The sequence below is a fragment of the Protobothrops mucrosquamatus genome, unplaced genomic scaffold, assembly GCF_001527695.2.
Source record: "Protobothrops mucrosquamatus isolate PMUCROS unplaced genomic scaffold, P.Mucros_1.0 scaffold_177, whole genome shotgun sequence".
Classification (NCBI taxonomy): Eukaryota; Metazoa; Chordata; class Lepidosauria; order Squamata; family Viperidae; genus Protobothrops; species Protobothrops mucrosquamatus.
In genome coordinates, this window is record NW_015386253.1 from 2,048,500 (window position 1) to 2,067,991 (window position 19,492).

Sequence of the window (19,492 nt, forward strand, 5' to 3'; positions counted from 1 at the left end):
GTGAACACATCTACTAATGCTCCTTCCTCTTTTCTCTACAACCCACATGTGAGGCGAGTTGGTCTAAGAGACAGTGACTAGCCTAAGGTCACAAAGCTAGCTTTCATGACTAAGTAGAACTAGAAATTAAGGCGCCATTTAACCACTGGACCAAATTGGCTCTCAAGATGCCTAAATATTGTTTATAAGAAGTTATGATGGGACACAATTTTTTATACTATATTGTGATTGGCGAGGGACATTGTATGAATGACAAGAAACCACTGGCTGGGGCTATTTCTTATTTATTGTAGAGGATTATACAACTACAAAATTTTATCAATCTGATAATGGACTATTACAGAATGTTACATTTTTCTTCAGCTCATGCAATCCACCTACCCATCTCAACCCAGCAGTTCAAACCATATTGAGTAGGCAGGCCCTGAAGCAAGTTATGTTTAAACATCTCAAAGTGCTTCTGGTTTGCAGGATTCATTTTTGGAAATCACACACATACTCCACACACTATAACAGTTTGGTACAAAAGCATCTTTGGGATCTGGTGTGACAGCCAGGGCTGATACTCGACAATAGTTTTGTGATTACCATTGCTCCTATTAAAACAGCTCAATTATACGGAATAGCATAATTAAACAATTGGGGCAGAATTCGTCCTCTCAAAGTTGTACCTGTCAATTTAGTTTCCTGGACACCTGTCTAGATTCACTTGGAAGTTAGCCAGCTCTTCTAACAATGAGAGACTAAACAGCACATACTCTAGCCGCTGTTTCACACCTCTTCCAAAGATGCGTGCATAATAAAACACTCAATATGTTGCCTGTCTAGCGTAAAATTACAGGATGCTACTTCTGTGATTTGCACAAGGCTGGTCAGAAGTGCCACATGAATGCACTGTAAAAACACTCATGTAAGTGCAACACTTAAAAAGAAAAAAATAATAATGCTGTCCTAGTGGCAGGAACCTATTCTATATCTGCAGCAGCTAGGCAGTCTCTGCTTAAAAAAAGAATGGAAAAGCCCATTTTTTCTTGAATGGCCCTGAAAAGAATACTTCTATTATAGCATTACCTCCCATTTCCCCATGACTCTCTTTTTGGCCCAATGCTGTTTATATGTATATAAATAGAAAAGACATTTCATGTCAAAGTGTTTCTTTTAAGGATTTTCCTATATATTGTGAATACATGTTTGCTCGGCAATATTTTCAAGGAGGCAGAAACATCAAATAAATAGAAGGCTACAATCCCTCCACCTTATTTAAATTATATGATTTGACTCATAAAATTATAACAGTGAAGAACTGCACACTCCTATCATGTTAAATATTTACTCAATATTATGTTCTACTGAGAAAACTTGAGTGAATGGAATTAATCTGTAGGTGTGAAGCATTCCTTGAATGTTGTTTGACAGGAAATCATAGTATCATTAGGGCAAAAATATATGAATTTGCACTTCACCGGATCGTAGTGCACATGACTGAAATAACTTTTTCACACGACAAAATGAATTAAAAGTTTACTTTAATTTTGAACCATCTGTATAACTGTTTTCATGAAGCATCTGTATCACAGCAGGCTATAATATTGGATAAAAGGCAACTGGTAAACTGTCCAATACAAGGTTCCATACAACAGTTTTTATTGGCCTCTATCCAGCATTTCCAGATAAAGTTTTTGATCAAAAACAGGAAATAGATCCACCTGCTTATTTTAAGCATATTAAAAAGGAAACTAATTGGACCATTTCTATTTGTCTAACTTTTTTTATACAAAAGGGCTACACAATGTTACATTTTTCCGAATACAATCAGAGTGATTATGAATTAGTGTTCTACACCATTACTCAATCCTTAAAAATCAGAAATTGCTGTAGCATGTTCACTATAACTTAAACACAGAGACTTAAAAACCCTACAATTACTGCAAAAGAGAAAACTACTATGAAAGCAAGCAAGATCAGTACCATTACAGTTATTTAAAAATTAAAAAAAGTTTTAAACAAGCAAGGCTAGAGTTTGATAAATTTCATTTTGTGATTCATTCTTGTGCATTCTTCTATTTCATGAGTCACTCCCCAAATCCATTTGTTACTCCTCGACCAGAAGGACCAGAACAAAAAGTTTACTTCAGTTGTTCCCATAGGAAACTCAGCTTGGTTAGTGTGTCAGGCACTTTCTGAGATAACCAGCCCACCCCACGAGCACTCTCAGCAATTCTACAGGCCAATCACAATGCGAGATCAGAAAATACAGCTGTGTAAAAGAAAACAAAAGTTAGAATAATTATTATGAATACTCATGTTAAAAATTGCACTAAATTTGCAGCATAATGTATTCATGTTAATAATGTTTATATCTCAAATTTGATACTTATTTCTGATCAATATGAACCAGCCCAAAGCAGTTCCTCCCTGCCAGCCAAGTTCTCAGATTGTAGATACAGTTTCTTACCTAAAAGGATGATTTACAGATCAGTATCAAACCAGGCCAACTGATTACTGTCACCTGGAGGGAGTCCATCCATAAGGTCCTGGGCATGTCCTAGATCTGGTAGCCCATCAACTGGGTAGTCAGCACCAGGGTGATGGCCACCCATTTCATGTTCCATCATTGGGTCCATACCCAAGGTATCCTGACCATATCCTCCAGAGTGGAAAGAACGATAGCTAGGATCTAAAAAAGTTAAGGTGGCAAAGAAGGAGGGGGAAAGCATGTCAATATGTTAGATGCAACAGAAGTTCCAGGTATCAGGCTGTGACTTCCATAACCTAGTCACACTGGTCATTTTCTAGACCAGATTTACATGGATAAAGCATGCTACTATCAGAAGCATAAACAAATTTCAGCCAAGCCATTGGCCTGCATACTGCTGTAAACCTAGTACACAAACCTTAAATACAGACTTTTAAATATGCCACCAGGTAAGTGTATGGCTTGTTCTTCAACATTTGTGAAACTAACATGTCTAAAAATATGCTGCTGATATAAATAAATCTGTACTCTTCACATGTTAGAATACAAACAGCTAACATTGCCTTGAAGTACTAAGGTTTCAACATATGTTGTACAGTCATCAATTAGCGACCACTTGTTCAAAGACTATTCAAAGATAGAACAGCAATAAAAAAGGAAACTTATGGCTAGTGCTTGTAGTTGGCAATTGTCACACAATTATGATGGTTGCAGTACCCCATGGTCAAGTGATTACCATTTGTGATTTCCATTCCATTTCTGACAAGCAAAATTAATAGAGAAGACAGCAGGATGTTGCAAGTTGCAGTCATGTGACATCCTACTGGCTTCCCCACTGACTGATGAAAGTTAGCTTTTATCATTGTTTCATCAAACAATACAAATAACTAAGTTAATTATAATAAGATCAGCTAGTACACATTCAATGTTTTGATTGAGTCAAGTCAGCTACAGAATTGATACATACCATCTGGGCGATAGCCAAGAGGTTCTCCTTGAGCACCAATGTCAAGTCCCAAATCAGCACTCTGTAAAGATATGAAAAATGACCTCTGAACTAAATGTATCTTAGTTTTATAAACTGGTTTACAGGTCCACAATTTCAAAAAACATGTTATTTCTATGTAGGCATAGAATGGACAGTTCCAGTTACTTTTCACATAGTCTTAGAATAATGAAGCCTTTTTAAAGAAAGTTTTACATTACTTTTCCCATGCAAAATTGTTCCTGTGATATTTGTCATACTGTTAAGGTTAAATATTGGATGGATTGCTTTCTTATATAACATTTTTATAGGCACATCAATTTGGAAAAGTATTCCAGTGATTTAACTTTGCACTGAAGATTAATCCACACAGAATATAAAGTAATAGCTGGCAAATAGGGCAAAGACAGATGAAAATAAGTACTAGGAACTCAATCTAAATCCTGATTAATAGTTTGCTGTTTATCTGTAATATTTGGATTTGGCTAGTCTAAAGAAAAGAAAACATAGGGGAGACATGATAGCAGTATTCCAGTATTTGAGGAGCTGCCACAAAGAAGAGGGGGGTCACTTCCTGACAGGAAAATTAACCAGTGGACTAGCTTGCTCCCAGAAATCATGGGCGCTCCATCACTGGAGATTTTAAAAAAGAGGCTAGACAGTTGCTTGTCTGAGATGGTATAGGTTCTGCTTGAGCAGGGGGATGGACTAGAAGACCTCCAAGGTCATATTCTATTCTATTCTATTCTATTCTATTCTATTCTATTCTATTCTATTCTATTCTATTCTATTCTATTCTATTCTATTCAAATGTTTAATTTGAAACTTAGTATGAAATTCAAAGAGAATTCTATGAATGGGAAGAAAGTCAGATGGAGAAAATTTAGCACTCTAACCCACCTCATTCCAAGCCATTGGTTCAGTCCTAAAAAGAGAACTGGTCAGTTCCACTGACAGACGTTTCTTATAATCCTGGGGTTTATCTTCAGACATTCTGAATAATACTGCAGCTGCATATGTTGCTGTCCAAGGAAAAAAGAATGTTAGTAGAGAAACATAAAATCAAAGCAAAGTGAATCCCTATCTATTTCACTTACCCACACCCTCGTTTCTAGAATGTAGTAGTTCTGTTAATGGTGCTGTAGCTCCCTCTGCTTCAATTGCCTCAGCTGCTTCTTTGTCTTGAGCCAATTCACATAGTACACCTGCAGCTACTCTCTGGATGTTCTCAATAGGGGAATATAGCAACTAGCAGTAGGAAGAAAAATAATAAATTTGGGGGTGTTTTTAAAACACAAATTATTAGTAACTAGGACTCGATGTCTGGCTATTATCAGGAATCCAAGTTGTGGTAGGAACCTTCACACTGAATATTACAACTACACTATAGTTGCAATGGAGCACATAAATAATGCATCCCCTGCAGGTAGTCCTGACTTATAACTGGTCACTTATGGCTGCTTGAAATTATGAGGGACCCCCAAAAACTACTTAAAATGTGAAGTCCTAATTGCTGTCCCATCACATGAGTGCATTTGAGTGCTCAGCAAACTGCCTGAATTTGCAGTTATTTGCAGCACCTCCCAGTCATGTGACTGCAATTAATGTTTTTGCTGGAAACCAGTATTTACTGGTTTCTGGCAAAACCGCCCTATAGCTGTTCACTTAACTGTTCACTTAACAACTGCTGCAGAAAGGATAAAATAGGGCACAATTACATGAGATCCATTTAATGACCATCATGACTTTTGACCAAAATTGCAGGTTCAATTATGGTCATAAGTCAAGGACTTATCCTTAGGAAACTCTACTGAGAACCTATTTCCACTGGAGATTTCAAGCATATTTTCAAATTATTTTACAAGGAATACCAACTTATGTATTGACTACCAATCTCTGAACTCAGATCAGGTTTTAAAAAACACATGCAATGTACTTTCATTAGATCATATCTAGTTTTAATATCTGTCATAATACTTTACTTACCTGCACAAAGAGTGGAATGGTGTTTAGACCCCTAATTACAATCCGATTGTGGACATCTCTAGCTAGGATATGAAGAGCTCCAGTGCAGCCCTCAACTATTTCCTCCATACGCACACCCTCCTGTACAAAAACATAGTAGACTTAATATTCATGCCAAGAATGGTTGATCACTATTAACATCACAACATTAACGTTCTTCCTCATCAGATAAACATTTTCACTTACTCAGCTGCTCTCATACATTTAATTATCAGATAGGTTTCCTGGTTAGTCACATGTTTTTGCCTTTTTAAGGGTTTCAAGGGACATATCTAACAACACTGCAACAGCAATGGGTAGGGATTCCTGTTCAGAATTCCCATCTTTCACATTTGGGAGGAGGACAATTAAGAGACAAAAGGGAAGTCTTTGAGTTGACAGAAATGTTGAGGGGTTGATTTTTCTACTTAAAAACCTTAAGAGGAAAAATCAGCTGAATTTATTAATGGTTTAATGACATTATTGAATTTTCAAGATCTAATAAATATTCTGTCTTTTAGCTTCTTATTCCCAAAACAAATAAGATAACTCATCCAAAAATTTTATTACCCTATTTGGGGGAATTTGGAGATGTGCACATGGCTTTGGGCCTCACAGAGAGCCCAGGGGTTCTATCTAATATAGTTCATTAAGCCAATAAACATCGATGTTTTTCCCCACATTGCAACACAACTTGTGAATTCAATTGCAATGAACTTAAATCACCTGGAACCTACAATGCTCTGGGTACAAATCTTTGGAATAACTTCATCCTCATCATGTCTATATCTTTACTGAAATTTACTGCTTAAATGTTCTTGGTTGCCTATAGAGAATTAATATTAACAGTTTACCAATACTTTAACAAGTAAAAGTTATTAGTTTAACTCTTATGAGATCAAGTTCTGAAAAGGAAACCATCTGAACTGGTTTTAATTTTACCTTTGCAATAATTTGCAATAAGCACTGAGTTATCAAATCTGTAAGACTGTAGTTAAAGCATGAAGAAACAAACCTTAATAACAACCATGTTTTTAAGGGCTACAATACATATCAAAATTATTCTAATGGGTATACATATTTATTACAGCATGGAGATTATGAAGATCATGCCAGAACACAACTTCACACATTAACAGCATAAACCAATTGCACAAAATCATTTTATGAATTTTGGTAGTGTTATTGTACAAAGTCTGAAAAACTGTACCCAATAACAAAAAAATATTTTCTCTTTGCTGTCACCTGATGGTCATCTGAATTTCTGTAGCCTAGGTACTTAAAGCCCCCGTTTCTTGTATTACTGTCTGCTTACTAGAAACAGATGGATAGAAACTACTTATAAACCCCATCCACCTACTGAGATGTCAAATGGATTGAGGATATTGTGATCTAAGATTATCATGACCCAAATAATTTTAAAAATCTTACACAGTACATGGGAATGAGTACTAAAAGCCTCAAGCCCTTAGATTTTACAGTATTTATAACATGACATTTATTTTTTAAAATTTATATAGCTACTCATATCATAAAGCAAGTCATTCTGATAGGTAGACCTCACTTAACAACGAAAATTGGGACCAGGATTTCTATCACTAAGTGATGCAGTTTTACACAGCAATGTTACATGACCACACTGCTTAGCAATGGAAATTCCAGCACTTCCATTCTCAGTTAAGCAAATCACATCAGTACTTTAAATAAGGGTTTCACCTTTGCAACCTTCTGCCACTTCCCTATTGACTTTGTAGGAAAGCCACAAAGAAGGGCACTAATGGCAATCAGCTGACTGATTTAGCTGCTTTAAATGTAACAGATTTTTTATTTATATACTAAAGCAGGGATCTTCAAACTTGGCCCTTTTATGACTGGTGGACTTCAACTCCCAGAATTCCTCAGCCAGGTTTGAAGACCCCTGTACTAAAGTTTACTTCATGAAATACTAATTTGTAACAAATGGATCAATAACCAGGGCTGGGGGAAAAATACTTGACTGACTAAAGTAAATAGAATTTGAGATCTTTTCTACCTCGAATCCCTGCATTACTAATTAATGACATTCTGCCTCAAGAATCACATACCACAAACTGCTGCTGTGTACCCCCCATTGAAGTTCGACGTTGAGTATCTTGATGTGCTCTAACTAGTAGCTGCACTAATCTTGGTATTGCCCCTTGTTCGCGCAATGGAGCATGATTTGCTGGACAGAGAGCAAGATTACGAATCAAGCCAACAGTAGCCTGTAAATGTAAGGAAAACAATTAGAAAGAAATGACATGATACACAGTACTGCAGAATTTAGCTCCACAACTCAAACCTTTAAAAGTAATTTTAATTCATTGTATCATTTTAATAAGATGTTTTTAGAAGCCTTCTAGATTTTGTGTACTTCATCCTCCCCAATTCAAATCTAGCATAATACTGACAGTTCCATTACCAAATCACCTTACCTTTATAAGAGGCCAGTGGGATGGTGGATGCAGGAGTTTAACCACCACTGGTAGACCATAATGAAGGCGCACTGCATTTTGGGCCATTTCAGCTTCCTGATGCCGACTGGTGAGGTGGCGTAGGGCACAGATAGCTGGCTCAGTGATGTCTTCCCTGTCACCAGCACGGAGAACTGTGCGCACAAGGGCTTCAATTCCACCAACTTGGCACACCATCATTTTATTCTTGTAGTTATTGCAAGTAAGATTAGAAAGGATGCCAGCAGCACAAGTCACAACATTGATATCATCTGATCCTAAAAGCTGCACAAGTGTTCCCAAAAGACCTTCCATGCCTTCCTGTAAGAAGAGGTGTATTTAATATCAACCTTTCTGGAAGATCATATGCTATTATGTATGCAATTATAGATAGTCCTTGACTTATGAACACAATTAAGTGTAGAATTTTGGTTCTAAGTTATAATCGTTGTTAAATGGGTCGTCACATGATCATAAAGTCTTGTTGCCATGGTTATTAAATGAATTACATGGTTAATAAGTGTATCAGCAGCATATCCAATGGATGTTTGTTGATATTTTCTGCTCGAAAATGGCAAAAAACATGGGAAATCACAGTCATGTGTCTGCAGGATGATTAAACTGATTGTAAATGTAAGCCAGTTGCCAAGCACCCGAAATGCAATCACATGACTGTGAGACTGGTGGTAGTGGTGACTTTGTGGAGTACCTTTTTTGAAGTTTGTCATAATTTGAACAGTTGTTAAGCAATTGGTCATAGAGCAAGGACTACCTGTATACTCTCTACCACACTCCAGATTTGTTTGATCTACCCTAGATTATTGGTGTTTTGGTAAAGATACTCTCACCTGTGGCTTCTAACAAGAACATAGCTTTTTTGTTTTGTTTTATTAGCATCACAGTTAACAGTCCTTCAAGGAACAATAATTTCTTATAGGTATAAGTCCTCATTATGTTTTCTAAATAAAGGCACATTAAGGGCTTTCTTGTACCTTGAGGTTAGTATAAGGATAAGGAATTATTGAGGAATACTTAGAACATAAAGGTAAAAGTTTATTTCTAAGACGATTGGAACAAATTAATATGGGAAGCCTCTTATTTAAAGAATATTTTAAATTCATTTAGACCTAATTTATATATATTACGGAAATGCTTACATCATTATGGAAGTTGTTTTTATAAGGGCATATAGATTCCAAATAATAAAATGATCATAGAGCTGGAAACTGATATATGTGTTTCCCCTGATCATACACATTTCAAATTAATCAGATAGTTACGCTTTTCACTTAACAAAAACAAAAACCTTATATTAATAATTTAATATCTTTATACCCAATTCTCAATTGTACAATGTGGATGAAGTTCTGATAGTATGTCATAACCATGTGGCTTGAGCCCAAAGATATTTTTTTATTATGAATAACTAAGCATTTATGTTTTTGTCTTGCAGTTCCAATCAAATCCATAAAATTATAATTTGTCTTTTAATTAATTAATCTGGTTCAACATGAAAACAAGAAATTACAAGACCTAAAATTATGATGAAAATCTTATTTAGCATTCTGCCTGAATTTATCATTAAGTTGTTCCCTAGAACTATCCATTAATTCAAATGTTTTTTAAAAAGATCATAATTTCAGTTTTGAGCAATACCACAATAACAGTATCATATCAACTATAATGTAATAAAAATACATTTTAAATACCAAGACCAGTTTATAATAAAATATTAATAATCTTTCAAAGTTCCCAACCCTTACTTGCTTAGTTGCAGCATCTGAGAGATTTCTAAGAGTCCAGAGACAATTCTGAACAAGACGTTGGCTTGGATCTGTAAGATGGAGTCCCAAGGCTTGCATTCCACCTAAAGATCAATTAGAATTTACTATCAATATTCCAACCTCTCATTATGAAGGAAATACTGTTAATGTGCTTACTTCACTGCAAGGACAGTTACTGTCATGTCTGTATTCATGTAACCATGATGAAATTAAAGGATACCAGCTATACAATGTTCAAGGAACTGTATAGAGCAGTTATTAGCCTCAAGATCTAATTTGATTCGCAATTCCACATGTATACTTGCAATAGGTTCTCACCATAAGACATGCACTTCTGACTGTAACACATTCCACGTTTGACAAACTACTAATCCATTAACTGGACCACGGTAAAAGAAGTTACAAAATTATGAGCCTAATCTTTCCAAAAGCCCAAATATTTGGACAGATCAAAATTATTAAAAATGTTAAGAACAAAAACTGCAATAGTAACACCAAAAATATACGATATACCTTTTAACAGTCATTAAAATTTCAAGAATAAATTTTTTGGGAAAATGTCTGCTATATCAATAGTTTTTAGTTTACTTAACTGACAATATTTTTGTTAAAAATACCTTTTGTTATTGATACATTCCGCCCAGTTTAGAATATTCCCTATACAGTATAGTCATTTTATTACGTATTCCCTGCAAAGATAATTTTTAGTAATTTTTGCATAAGTCCAAAACAAAAGCAGTCCTGATTTAATGAAACTGAAGCACTTACCAGCTTCCACAATTGCTGGTTTGTTACTAGAACAGACTGATAGCACTTTCAGGACTCTACTTGTGGTCCACAATAATTTCTCATAGGTGTAGGTCCTCATTATGTTTACTAGAGCCTGGGGTCCACCACTTGCCAAAATAATTAGCTGCCAAAAAAAAAAAAAGGATTTAGTAAAAGAGCAATATAGGCTAAGCAGTATAATCTTTTTAAAGATGGAACTGCAATTTCTTCCTGCTCTCCTGTTGTCAGCATATCTGTACATACTAAAGTAGAAAACTGCATTTTCTCCTGGAATCTCATACAGGTGGTATATATGTAATAAATAAATATTTTATATTATAGACCATTGGCTAATCTCCTAATACCGATGACAGTAATTCTTTCTAATCCTATTTAATGATATTATGTATGCATGAGGTTGAGGTCATTTGTATGTGAAACTAGTGTTTTATTACTGACATGAAGGTAACTATTCTTGAAGTTCAAATCATATACACAAGAATAGAGAATGGGATTACCTTAGTAAAATATTTTATATGTGTCCCATAATTTCCCAACTTACTACTTATTCACTGCAGAATATAATTTAGTATTACCTTGCTTTCTTGATTACCATATGCAAGAATCTGAAGACAATCTGTTGTAATTGCCAGAAACTTAACATTTGTCTTGTTGAGCAAGGCAACCATTTTCTGTAAACCTCCAGCTAGACGGACAGCCATTTTAGCACCTTCCTGATGCAACAGAAGATTGTGCAGAGTAGTAATCGCATAGAAAAGCACAGAATCCACTGGAGACCTACAGAGAAAAGTCAAATTAACAAATATCCTACCCAAAGCCAACATATAGTGCATAGATACATCAAATTAATTAATTTACATACCCGAGCATTTTAACCAGAGCAGGAATACCTCCCGATTTGAAGATTGCGAGTAAGCCTTCACGATGATGAGATAGGTTATGTAATGTACCTGCAGTACAACGGGCTGTTTCTACATCATTTGTATTCTGCATAGTACGCACAATTGCAGAAACCATTTGAGGAGAACGCATGATAGCATGACGAGAAGCTTCTTTTTTGGACAACTGATGAACCATAACTGCTGCTTTGTTCACCACAACCTAATAAATGCAATGAAATTTAATATTTTCAAAATCCAAAAGTAAGTCCACGAAGTGATGCCTCTTAGCAATCACAATAAACATAAGCTGAATCAATGTGCACATACCTGGTCCTCATCATTTAACAATTTGGTCAATTCTGGGATGGCACGAGTTGCAAGCTCTGCATCATCTTGGTAGTTTATCAAATTAACCACAGCATGTTTTAACATCTGGGAAGGTTCGGCAAGTCGCTGTACATTTGTTGGATGTGCAGCATCAAACTGTGTGGATGGGATTTGCATGCCTTCATCCAATGTTTCTGGGAACATGGCAGCACGCACTCTCTGTGCTCGAGTCATAGCATATTGTCCATCAATATCTGAACAAGAATAAGCTCTTTTTAATCTACTGATATGCATTTGAGTGATTAATACGATCACAGAATTCTACTTACCAGCTACCTGATCCTGAGTGAAAGACTGAGAGAATCCTTGTTCCCATTCATATAGAACTTGGGTGGTATCAACATCTTCCTCTTCAGGGTTTCCCTTGCCACTCAGAGAGGGAGCTGTGGTTGTGGCACCAGAGTGGATACCAGAATCTAGGTATGACTGTTGCTGCCAATGGCTGACAGCTGCTTTTCGGTCTGGCTCCATTGCCATATCCAATTCCATTAAGTCAGCTGCTGGCAATAAAGTGGTTAAAAATAAGTTGCTAAAGTAAGAGAAAACATTTGGCAAAATTTTATTACAATTTTAATTTAGAGACAAATTGCATGCTAGATATAAATTTTCTTTACGATAGTAGAAACATTATCTTGTAAAATTCTCTTTTAACAGTGAAAAGGGGCGTTGTCTTACCTGAACGCCTTTTCTCAGCATGGAGATGGAGAATCCACCAATGGGTTAGCTCTGCCTTCCTGCCCATTAGACCAAGTCAGCCAAACTTGCCACGCCTGTCTTGGGATAAGCCACTCCCAGTCTTGATGAAGGCGAAAGCAGCTGACGACAGTCCAACGTGTTGGCTCCCGGACCCCTAATATGGCCTAACTGAGCATAACGGTGGGAGTGGATTCTCCATCTCCATGCTGAGAAAAGGCGTTCAGGTAAGACAACGCCCCTTTTCTCCAGCACCAGAGATGGAGAATCCACCAATGGGACATACCAAAGCCTCACTGTCCCAATGGGGAGGAAACAGCGGGGGCCCTAGCCACGTCCCCAGTAGTCACCTGTTGAAGGACCCTCCTTCCAAAGGAAGCGTCCGCAGATGCAAATCGGTCTATCTTATAATGCCGTACGAATGGGGAGGGCGATGACCATGTCGCCGCCCTGCAGACCTCCTCAATAGAGGCCTGTGTGGCCCATGCCACAGAGGTCGCAGCACTGCGAGTAGAATGTGCCGTGACGTGGCACTGGTAGGGAAAGTGACCGTACGCCTCCGCGATGCAAGCCTTGATCCACCTGCCTATGGTTGAAGCGGACACCTTCTGCCCGCTAGAGGCATGGTGAAAGGAAACAAAGAGGGCTTCAGATTTGCGGAAGGGCTCCGTTCACTTGATATAGTAGCGTAACACCCTGCGAACGTCCAGTGCGTGCCACTGCTGTTACAAGGCATGAGACGAGTTAGGGCAGAATTCTGGCAAAATGATTTCTTGGGCCCTATGAAAAAGGGTGTTGACCTTAGGGATGAAGGTAGGGTCCAATTGGAGGACCACCCGATTTTGGTGAAAGGTGCAGAGGTCCTCCCTGACCAACAGTGCCGCAAGCTCAGACATGCGCCTGGCTGACGTGATAGCGACCAGGAAATTGACCTTGAGGGACAGAGACCTCAGGGTGCAAGACCTGATGGGCTCAAACGGTGATTTGGTGAGGGCCCGCAGGACCCATGGCAGTTCCCAGGAGTGCCTATGTACCACGGGTGGTTTAGTGTTGGTGGCGCCCTTGAGAAAGGAGCGTATCCTGGGATACTGTGTTAAAGGCACTGAATTGGCGCAGGTGAGTACGGTGGACAGGGCTGCAACCTGCCTGCGGACAGTGTTAGGCGCTAAACCCGTCTAGGCCCTCAAGCAAGTATTCCAGGATTCTCGGGATTGTCAGGTCCAAGACGTCTAGTAGCCGCCTCTTGCACCAATTGCAAAAATTCCTCCATGTGGAGTCATAGATGCGATTTGTCGGCAGGAGGCCTGAATCATGGAAATTACTCTTGTGGAGTATGATTCCCTGCTCAGGATCCGGTGCTCAAGTGCCAGGCGGCTAACTGCAGCCACTGGGGTTCTGGGTGTTGTAGAACTCCCTGGCTGAGAGACACGCAGTCCGGGGGAATCCTCCATGGAGAGGAGCTGGAGAGGTTCACTAGGTCGGCGAACCACGGTCTTCACGCGGGGCCACAAGTATGACCTTTGCCCGTTCCTGCAACATCTTGCGGATGGTTGCTGGAATCAGAGGGAGGGTGGAAACGCGTAAAGCAGTTCCCCCGGCCATGGGCATCTGAGAATGTCCGCTCCCTCCACCCCTGGGGATGGAAACCGGGAGAAGAACCTTGGAAGTTGGGAATTGGCCAGTGAAGCGAACAAGTCTATGACTGGTTGTCCAAACCTCTGTGCTATTTCCACGAAGAGGTCCGGATGCAGGCGCCATTCCGAATGGTCTACAGTCGACCTGCTGAGAAAATCCACTTGTCGATTCGCCTCCCGAGATGTGTTCGGCCCTGAGGGAGGACAGGTTGGTCTCTGCCCAGGAGCCCAATGCCTGGGCTTCGGTCATGAGGGCCCTGGATTGGGTCCCCCCTTGCCAGTTCACGTGGGCCTTTGCCGTCACGTTGTCCATGAGGACTAGTATGTGTTGCATCACCACCGTTGCGGAAGTAGCGGAGGGCCAGGTGTATGGCTCTGAGGTCCAATCAATTGATATTGTGTTTCAGATCTGCGTGGGACCATTGTACCTGGGCCAATTGAGACTGCAGGTGTGCTCCCCAGCCAAACACACTGGCGTCCGTCATAAGCGTGAACCGGGCGGGTTCCTTGAAGTGTGACCCTCTGGCTACTGCTGGCGAGGACCACCACCTGAGAGAACACAGGGTTTGGGGGGGACCCTTACCCGTTGGTTTGGAAGAGCTGATGCCCAGCCTTTGGAAGGGGAGGAGGAACCATTGGAGGTCCCTGGAATACAGTCTGGCCCAAGGGACTATTGCAATGCACGAGACCATCATTCCCAGGAGCTGGGAAATCAGGACCAGTGGTACTACTTGTTCCCTGCGAACCCTGAGGGCCAGGGTCCGGATGCTGTCCCGACGCTCCTGTGACAGGTAGGCCTGACAACTGAGTGTGTCTATGACAGCACCCAGGTGTAGGAGTCGGGTGGAGGGGACGGTCTGACTTTTCTGAAAGTTCACCGAGAACCTGTGCTCCTGAAGGACCTTGATCGACGTTAGGTCCGACCGGGTGGCCTGAAGGGAGGATGACTGAATGAGAATGTCGTCCAGGTAACACTGGAGGCGCGCCGGTACCATTTGTAGGTGTGCAGCCAACATCGCCAGGACCTTGGTGAACACCCTTGGAGCTGATGAGAGGCCGAACGGAAGGGCCCTGTTTTGGTAGTGATGGCCCGCTTAGCAGAATCTGAGGAACTGCCGGTGGTTGGGGAAGATGGGGATGTGGAGGTACGTTTCCATGAGGTTTATGGATGTCAGGAAATTCCCGTTCCTTATGCTGCCCAAGATAGAGTGAAGGGTTTGCATCTTTCGATATGCGATATGATGATTCAGACCTTTGAGCTCTAGAATTGCCCTCCATCCCCCCCCCCCGAGACTTTGGGAACCACGAAGAGGATGGAGTAGAATCCCCGCCCCAGTTGTCCGGCCGGCACCTGTTCTATGGCTTTTATCTCCAGGAGGTGTCAAATGGCCTCTCGCATGAGGCTGCTTTTGACGGGGTTCCTTGATGAGGGCAAGAAATGAAGCGCCCTGGGGGACTGGACACGAATTCCAGGGACAGGCCGTATCGAATGGTTTGGCAAACCCAGGAATCTGTGGTGGTGGCTTCCCACTGGTGGGAAGAGCACCAGCCTGCCACCTATGGGGGGAGCAGCTCGAGAGTCACTTGGACCTTCTATAGGGACGACCCCCCCTCGGAAGGGCCATTTGCTCTGGAATTGATGCCTGGGTCTGGGGCCGGTCCTGTCTGATGGACGATCCTGTCTGGCCATGAAGGGGCGGGAAGGCTGAGGGAGGCCTGTGCCCATTCCTGGCCGAAAGGACTGCCTGCGGGCGTACGGGTTTGCACACCTGTCGGCCCATCTGCTGGAGTAGACCAACACCTTCCGCTTGTCCTTATTTTTGGTCAAATAAGGAGCCAGGGCTTCTCCGAACAGTTGACCACCCTAATAAGGGGCCGTAGCTAGACGCCACTTGGCCTTTGGGTCGTTTTGCCAGTGTCTGAGCCATAGCATCCTGTGTGCTGAAACGTTGGATGCTATAGTTCTAGATGAGAACCTGGCCGCATGTAGCGTGGCATCTGAGACATACTCCAATGCTGCAACAAGCTTGCTCAGGTCTTGTTGGGTACGTACCTCCTCCTGAGGGAGCCTGGCTTGTAGTTGGCGGAACCAGAGTAAGGAGGTTCTGGCAAAGAAGGATGCACAGGTGGCAGCTCTTAACACCCACGCCGCCTCCTGGTGAGTCCTGCGGAATGTCAGTTCCCATCTCCTGTCATCGGCCTTTAGCACCTCTGCCATATCCCCCGACACTGTGGATGAGGACAAGAGGGGACCAAAGGGTTCATCCACCGTTGGCACCTCGAGATCCTGTGACAGGTCTGGCACTGCACTGAATAGTTTTCTGTCCGTTCCCCCCAAGGGGGGAAAGGTGCCAGGTGATGCCCATTGTTTCCGGATTGCGTTGCGAAAGAGTGCCGGGTAAGGGACGTGGTGCTGGGTCATGACAGGTTCAAAAAACACCGGGTTCGAATCTGAACTGGGTGGTGGGTCTGGCTGTGGGATCTGATCAGGACCTATGTTGGCCGTGGAGCTGGCTCTGCAGAGCAGTGGAAGGAAAAAGGCCAGGTTGAATAGCCCCCCAAATGGAGGAGGGTCGGGGGGGAGGTCTTCCTCCTCCCACCAAGACATGTCAGGTTGATCATCCTCCATAGGGGATGAGGCCCTGCTATGATAGGATCGGGGTGGAGAGAAAGGACCCTGGTAATTGGGTGTACCTGACTGAAAGAAGGGTGGGGGTATGGAAGCCAAGGATTCAGGTCTTGGCTCGTGGTGGGACCTGGCGGCAAGCGCCGTCAACCGCCTGAGTGATCAGGGTTTGGAGCCAATCCTCAGAAGGAGATCCCTCGGGCTCAGCCCCCCTGACCCCTGCTGCTGTGGGGGTGAAGGTGGCCTCTGGGGTCGAATGTATGACCCGCAGTGACAGTGATGGTTGTTGGATCGATTGGACCTGATCCATCCCAGAAGAGGGTTCCCCTCCGGGAACCAGACCCCTTGAGAGGAGGGATAAGGGAGATCGAAGAGCGCGTCATCTGTTTGCTCCGCCTTTGCCCTGGCCTGCTTCTGCACTTTGGAGAATTCTTTCTTCAAAGCCTGGTGCCTTCTGCTAGCCTGTTTCTCTGCCAACTTGGAAGGTTTCCTTCCAGAAATGGTCTTGGCCTTGATCCTACCTCCTGCTTGGAGGATTTCTGCCTTTTGCGGCTGGTGGGTGGGGAGGCGGTGTTCTTAGGTTGAGACACCATGGAGTCCTCCATCCTGAGGTGAGCTATCTCAGCGGTACCAAGAGGGAGCTCTGGCAGGGGATCAGTTGGCGAGATAGGCTGAGCAGGTAAAGCAGGGAATTAGTCGTCCTGCTCTCCTGACCACCTGACCGGTAGAAGAAGCGGGCTGCTTGTCCCCCCCCTTTGGGGTACGGTCTTGTCTACGGCCGCGGCGAACCTGCTTGCTCGTAGATCGCCTGATAATGCTACAATTGTGGTCAAGGCAATGAGTTGCACCAGAGAGCTTTGAAGAATTGTGCAATGAATTAGGATAATGAATCTGAATTTTTTTAAATTATTTATTTATTTATGAGTTGTGAGAATTAGAATTTTGAGGATTATGCGTGGGCCCAAATGTTAGCGGGTCGTTGCAATAGGGGTTTTTTAATAGGAGGGGGGACTGTTGATCAAGATGAACCGCTGGCAATGGCCTCTGCAGCCACGCGGCTCTCCATTCCTTCAGGAGGAGAAAGAGGGACCAATCCTTGTATCAGGCTCAAACCTCCACCAGAGATTACTCGGCCTGATCCGCTGCCGCGTTTATTCTGGCAGCCAAAATGGCGACCAGAACAGTTCGGCATGAAGAAGTGATAGTTGCTCACAAAGACTTCTGCTCAAATGGTGGGAAAATTGAACATGATGGAAGTGCCTCCTGCTGTCGCGGTGTGTCCCAGCGTCCAAAATGGTGACCGGGACAAACAGGCGCAGCGGCGAGGCAACCGCTCGGTTCAGTACAGTGGTCGCTTGAGGGCGAAGAGAAAGGTAAGGCTCTGGCGCGTCATTTGAGTCCCTCATCCGAAGAAATGAGAAGCACAGCGGCTGCTTGAAGCAACAGAGGAAAGCCGGCAAGAAAGGGATCCGAAAAGATGGCGGCCGCCGATCCGACGGAGCAGAAACCCAGCCAGTTTCTCAGTTCAGTGATGGGACGGAGGGGAAATCCCCACCCTCTGGGAGATCTTGATAGGCTTCGGCTGCAACACTGATCCCAGCGCTGAACAGCTGATGAGGGCTTTCCCCTTTTGGAGGGAGCTGGAGCCTCACCAAAAGCCTCAGATCTGGGAAAGACCTACTCCCTGAGCCTCCTACAGACTATTTCACCCAGCGCTGATCCCAGCACTGCTGAAAAAGCTGTGAGTGTGAAGAGAACAGAATCCACCAATGTATTAGTCTCTACTACCTGCCTTAGACCGGGAGCCAAATTTGCCACGTCCATCTGGGCTGAAGACCAAGTCAAGACTGGGATGGCTTATCCCAAGACAGGCGTGGCAAGTTTGGCTGACTTGGTCTAATGGGCAGGAAGGCAGAGCTAACCCATTGGTGGATTCTCCATCTCTGGTGCTGGAGAATTATATATTATCTTACAAAAACCTTTTGTGATAAATTATGGGATTTCCTTTCAGAGTATAAGAGATGACTATATTACACTGAGATGTTTGTGATGATGGCTAAGAAAAAAAGGCAGTGAGAAAATGGGATAGATAGGCTAATCGGATACATTGTGCTGTGAACTGTAGAGGGGAGGAGAAGATGATTGACATTAGCTTTGCCCTCTTTGCCTCATCCAGATTTCATTTAAACAACGAGGGTTCTAGATTTGGAACACTGTGATATGTTTCATATCCAAAACAACTTTTTTCCATTAAAAGTGCATACCTATGTTTCACTATTTTTTTTAAATAGTTACTTTAAAATTCCACTTAAGGTTAAATGACTGAGCATCTCTACAATGGTGCAAAGCAGAACAGGTACTAGTTCTGTTTATCATTAAACATCAAATCAAGTTGTTAAAACTAGTAGAATTTTAGATGTAATTTCATATATAAATTCAATTTCTTACTATTTATAAGAACTGAAAATTGGCATTTACACCCAAGTGATCACAATTTATTTAATTTCCATTTGAACTTGATTATACTAATCCATACCTTGAGTTGCCATCTTTTTTTATATATTCCAAGAACTGGGGTCTGTTGCACTTCAGACCCTAAAACAGAAAGACAGAAATATAATTAAGTTAACTTAGTTTTAAGTTTCTGATTATAAAATCAAGTAAATGTTTACTTAAGAAGCAGCATAATTTATTTAGAGAAAGAGTTCTTAGTCTCTTTGGGCCAAAGACCCCTTTAAGAATCTGGTGAAAACTGATTCCTT

At 41.8% G+C, this 19,492-nt stretch overlaps 1 protein-coding gene across 2 annotated transcripts in view; it reads right to left on the reverse strand.

Moving 5' to 3' along the window:
* Positions 1-277: 277 nt before the first annotated feature.
* CTNNB1 (catenin beta 1) overlaps positions 278-19,492 on the reverse strand; it is a 31,964-nt gene continuing 12,749 nt past the window's right edge. The window contains exons 2-16 of one of the 2 annotated variants that reach the window (XM_015822849.1): positions 19,267-19,325; positions 12,047-12,274; positions 11,718-11,971; positions 11,372-11,610; positions 11,085-11,286; positions 10,489-10,633; positions 9,700-9,803; positions 7,919-8,257; positions 7,550-7,708; positions 5,448-5,567; positions 4,559-4,709; positions 4,362-4,483; positions 3,444-3,504; positions 2,456-2,677; positions 278-2,257 (exon numbers count right to left, since the gene is read on the reverse strand). In XM_015822849.1, coding sequence (XP_015678335.1) covers positions 2,469-2,677; positions 3,444-3,504; positions 4,362-4,483; positions 4,559-4,709; positions 5,448-5,567; positions 7,550-7,708; positions 7,919-8,257; positions 9,700-9,803; positions 10,489-10,633; positions 11,085-11,286; positions 11,372-11,610; positions 11,718-11,971; positions 12,047-12,274; positions 19,267-19,279 — 2,346 coding nt within the window. In that variant the 5' untranslated portion in view covers positions 19,280-19,325 and the 3' untranslated portion in view covers positions 278-2,257; positions 2,456-2,468. Of the gene's footprint in view, positions 2,258-2,455; positions 2,678-3,443; positions 3,505-4,361; positions 4,484-4,558; positions 4,710-5,447; positions 5,568-7,549; positions 7,709-7,918; positions 8,258-9,699; positions 9,804-10,488; positions 10,634-11,084; positions 11,287-11,371; positions 11,611-11,717; positions 11,972-12,046; positions 12,278-19,266; positions 19,326-19,492 lie in introns of those variants that run through there. The other variant, XM_015822853.1, reaches the window with a different exon arrangement.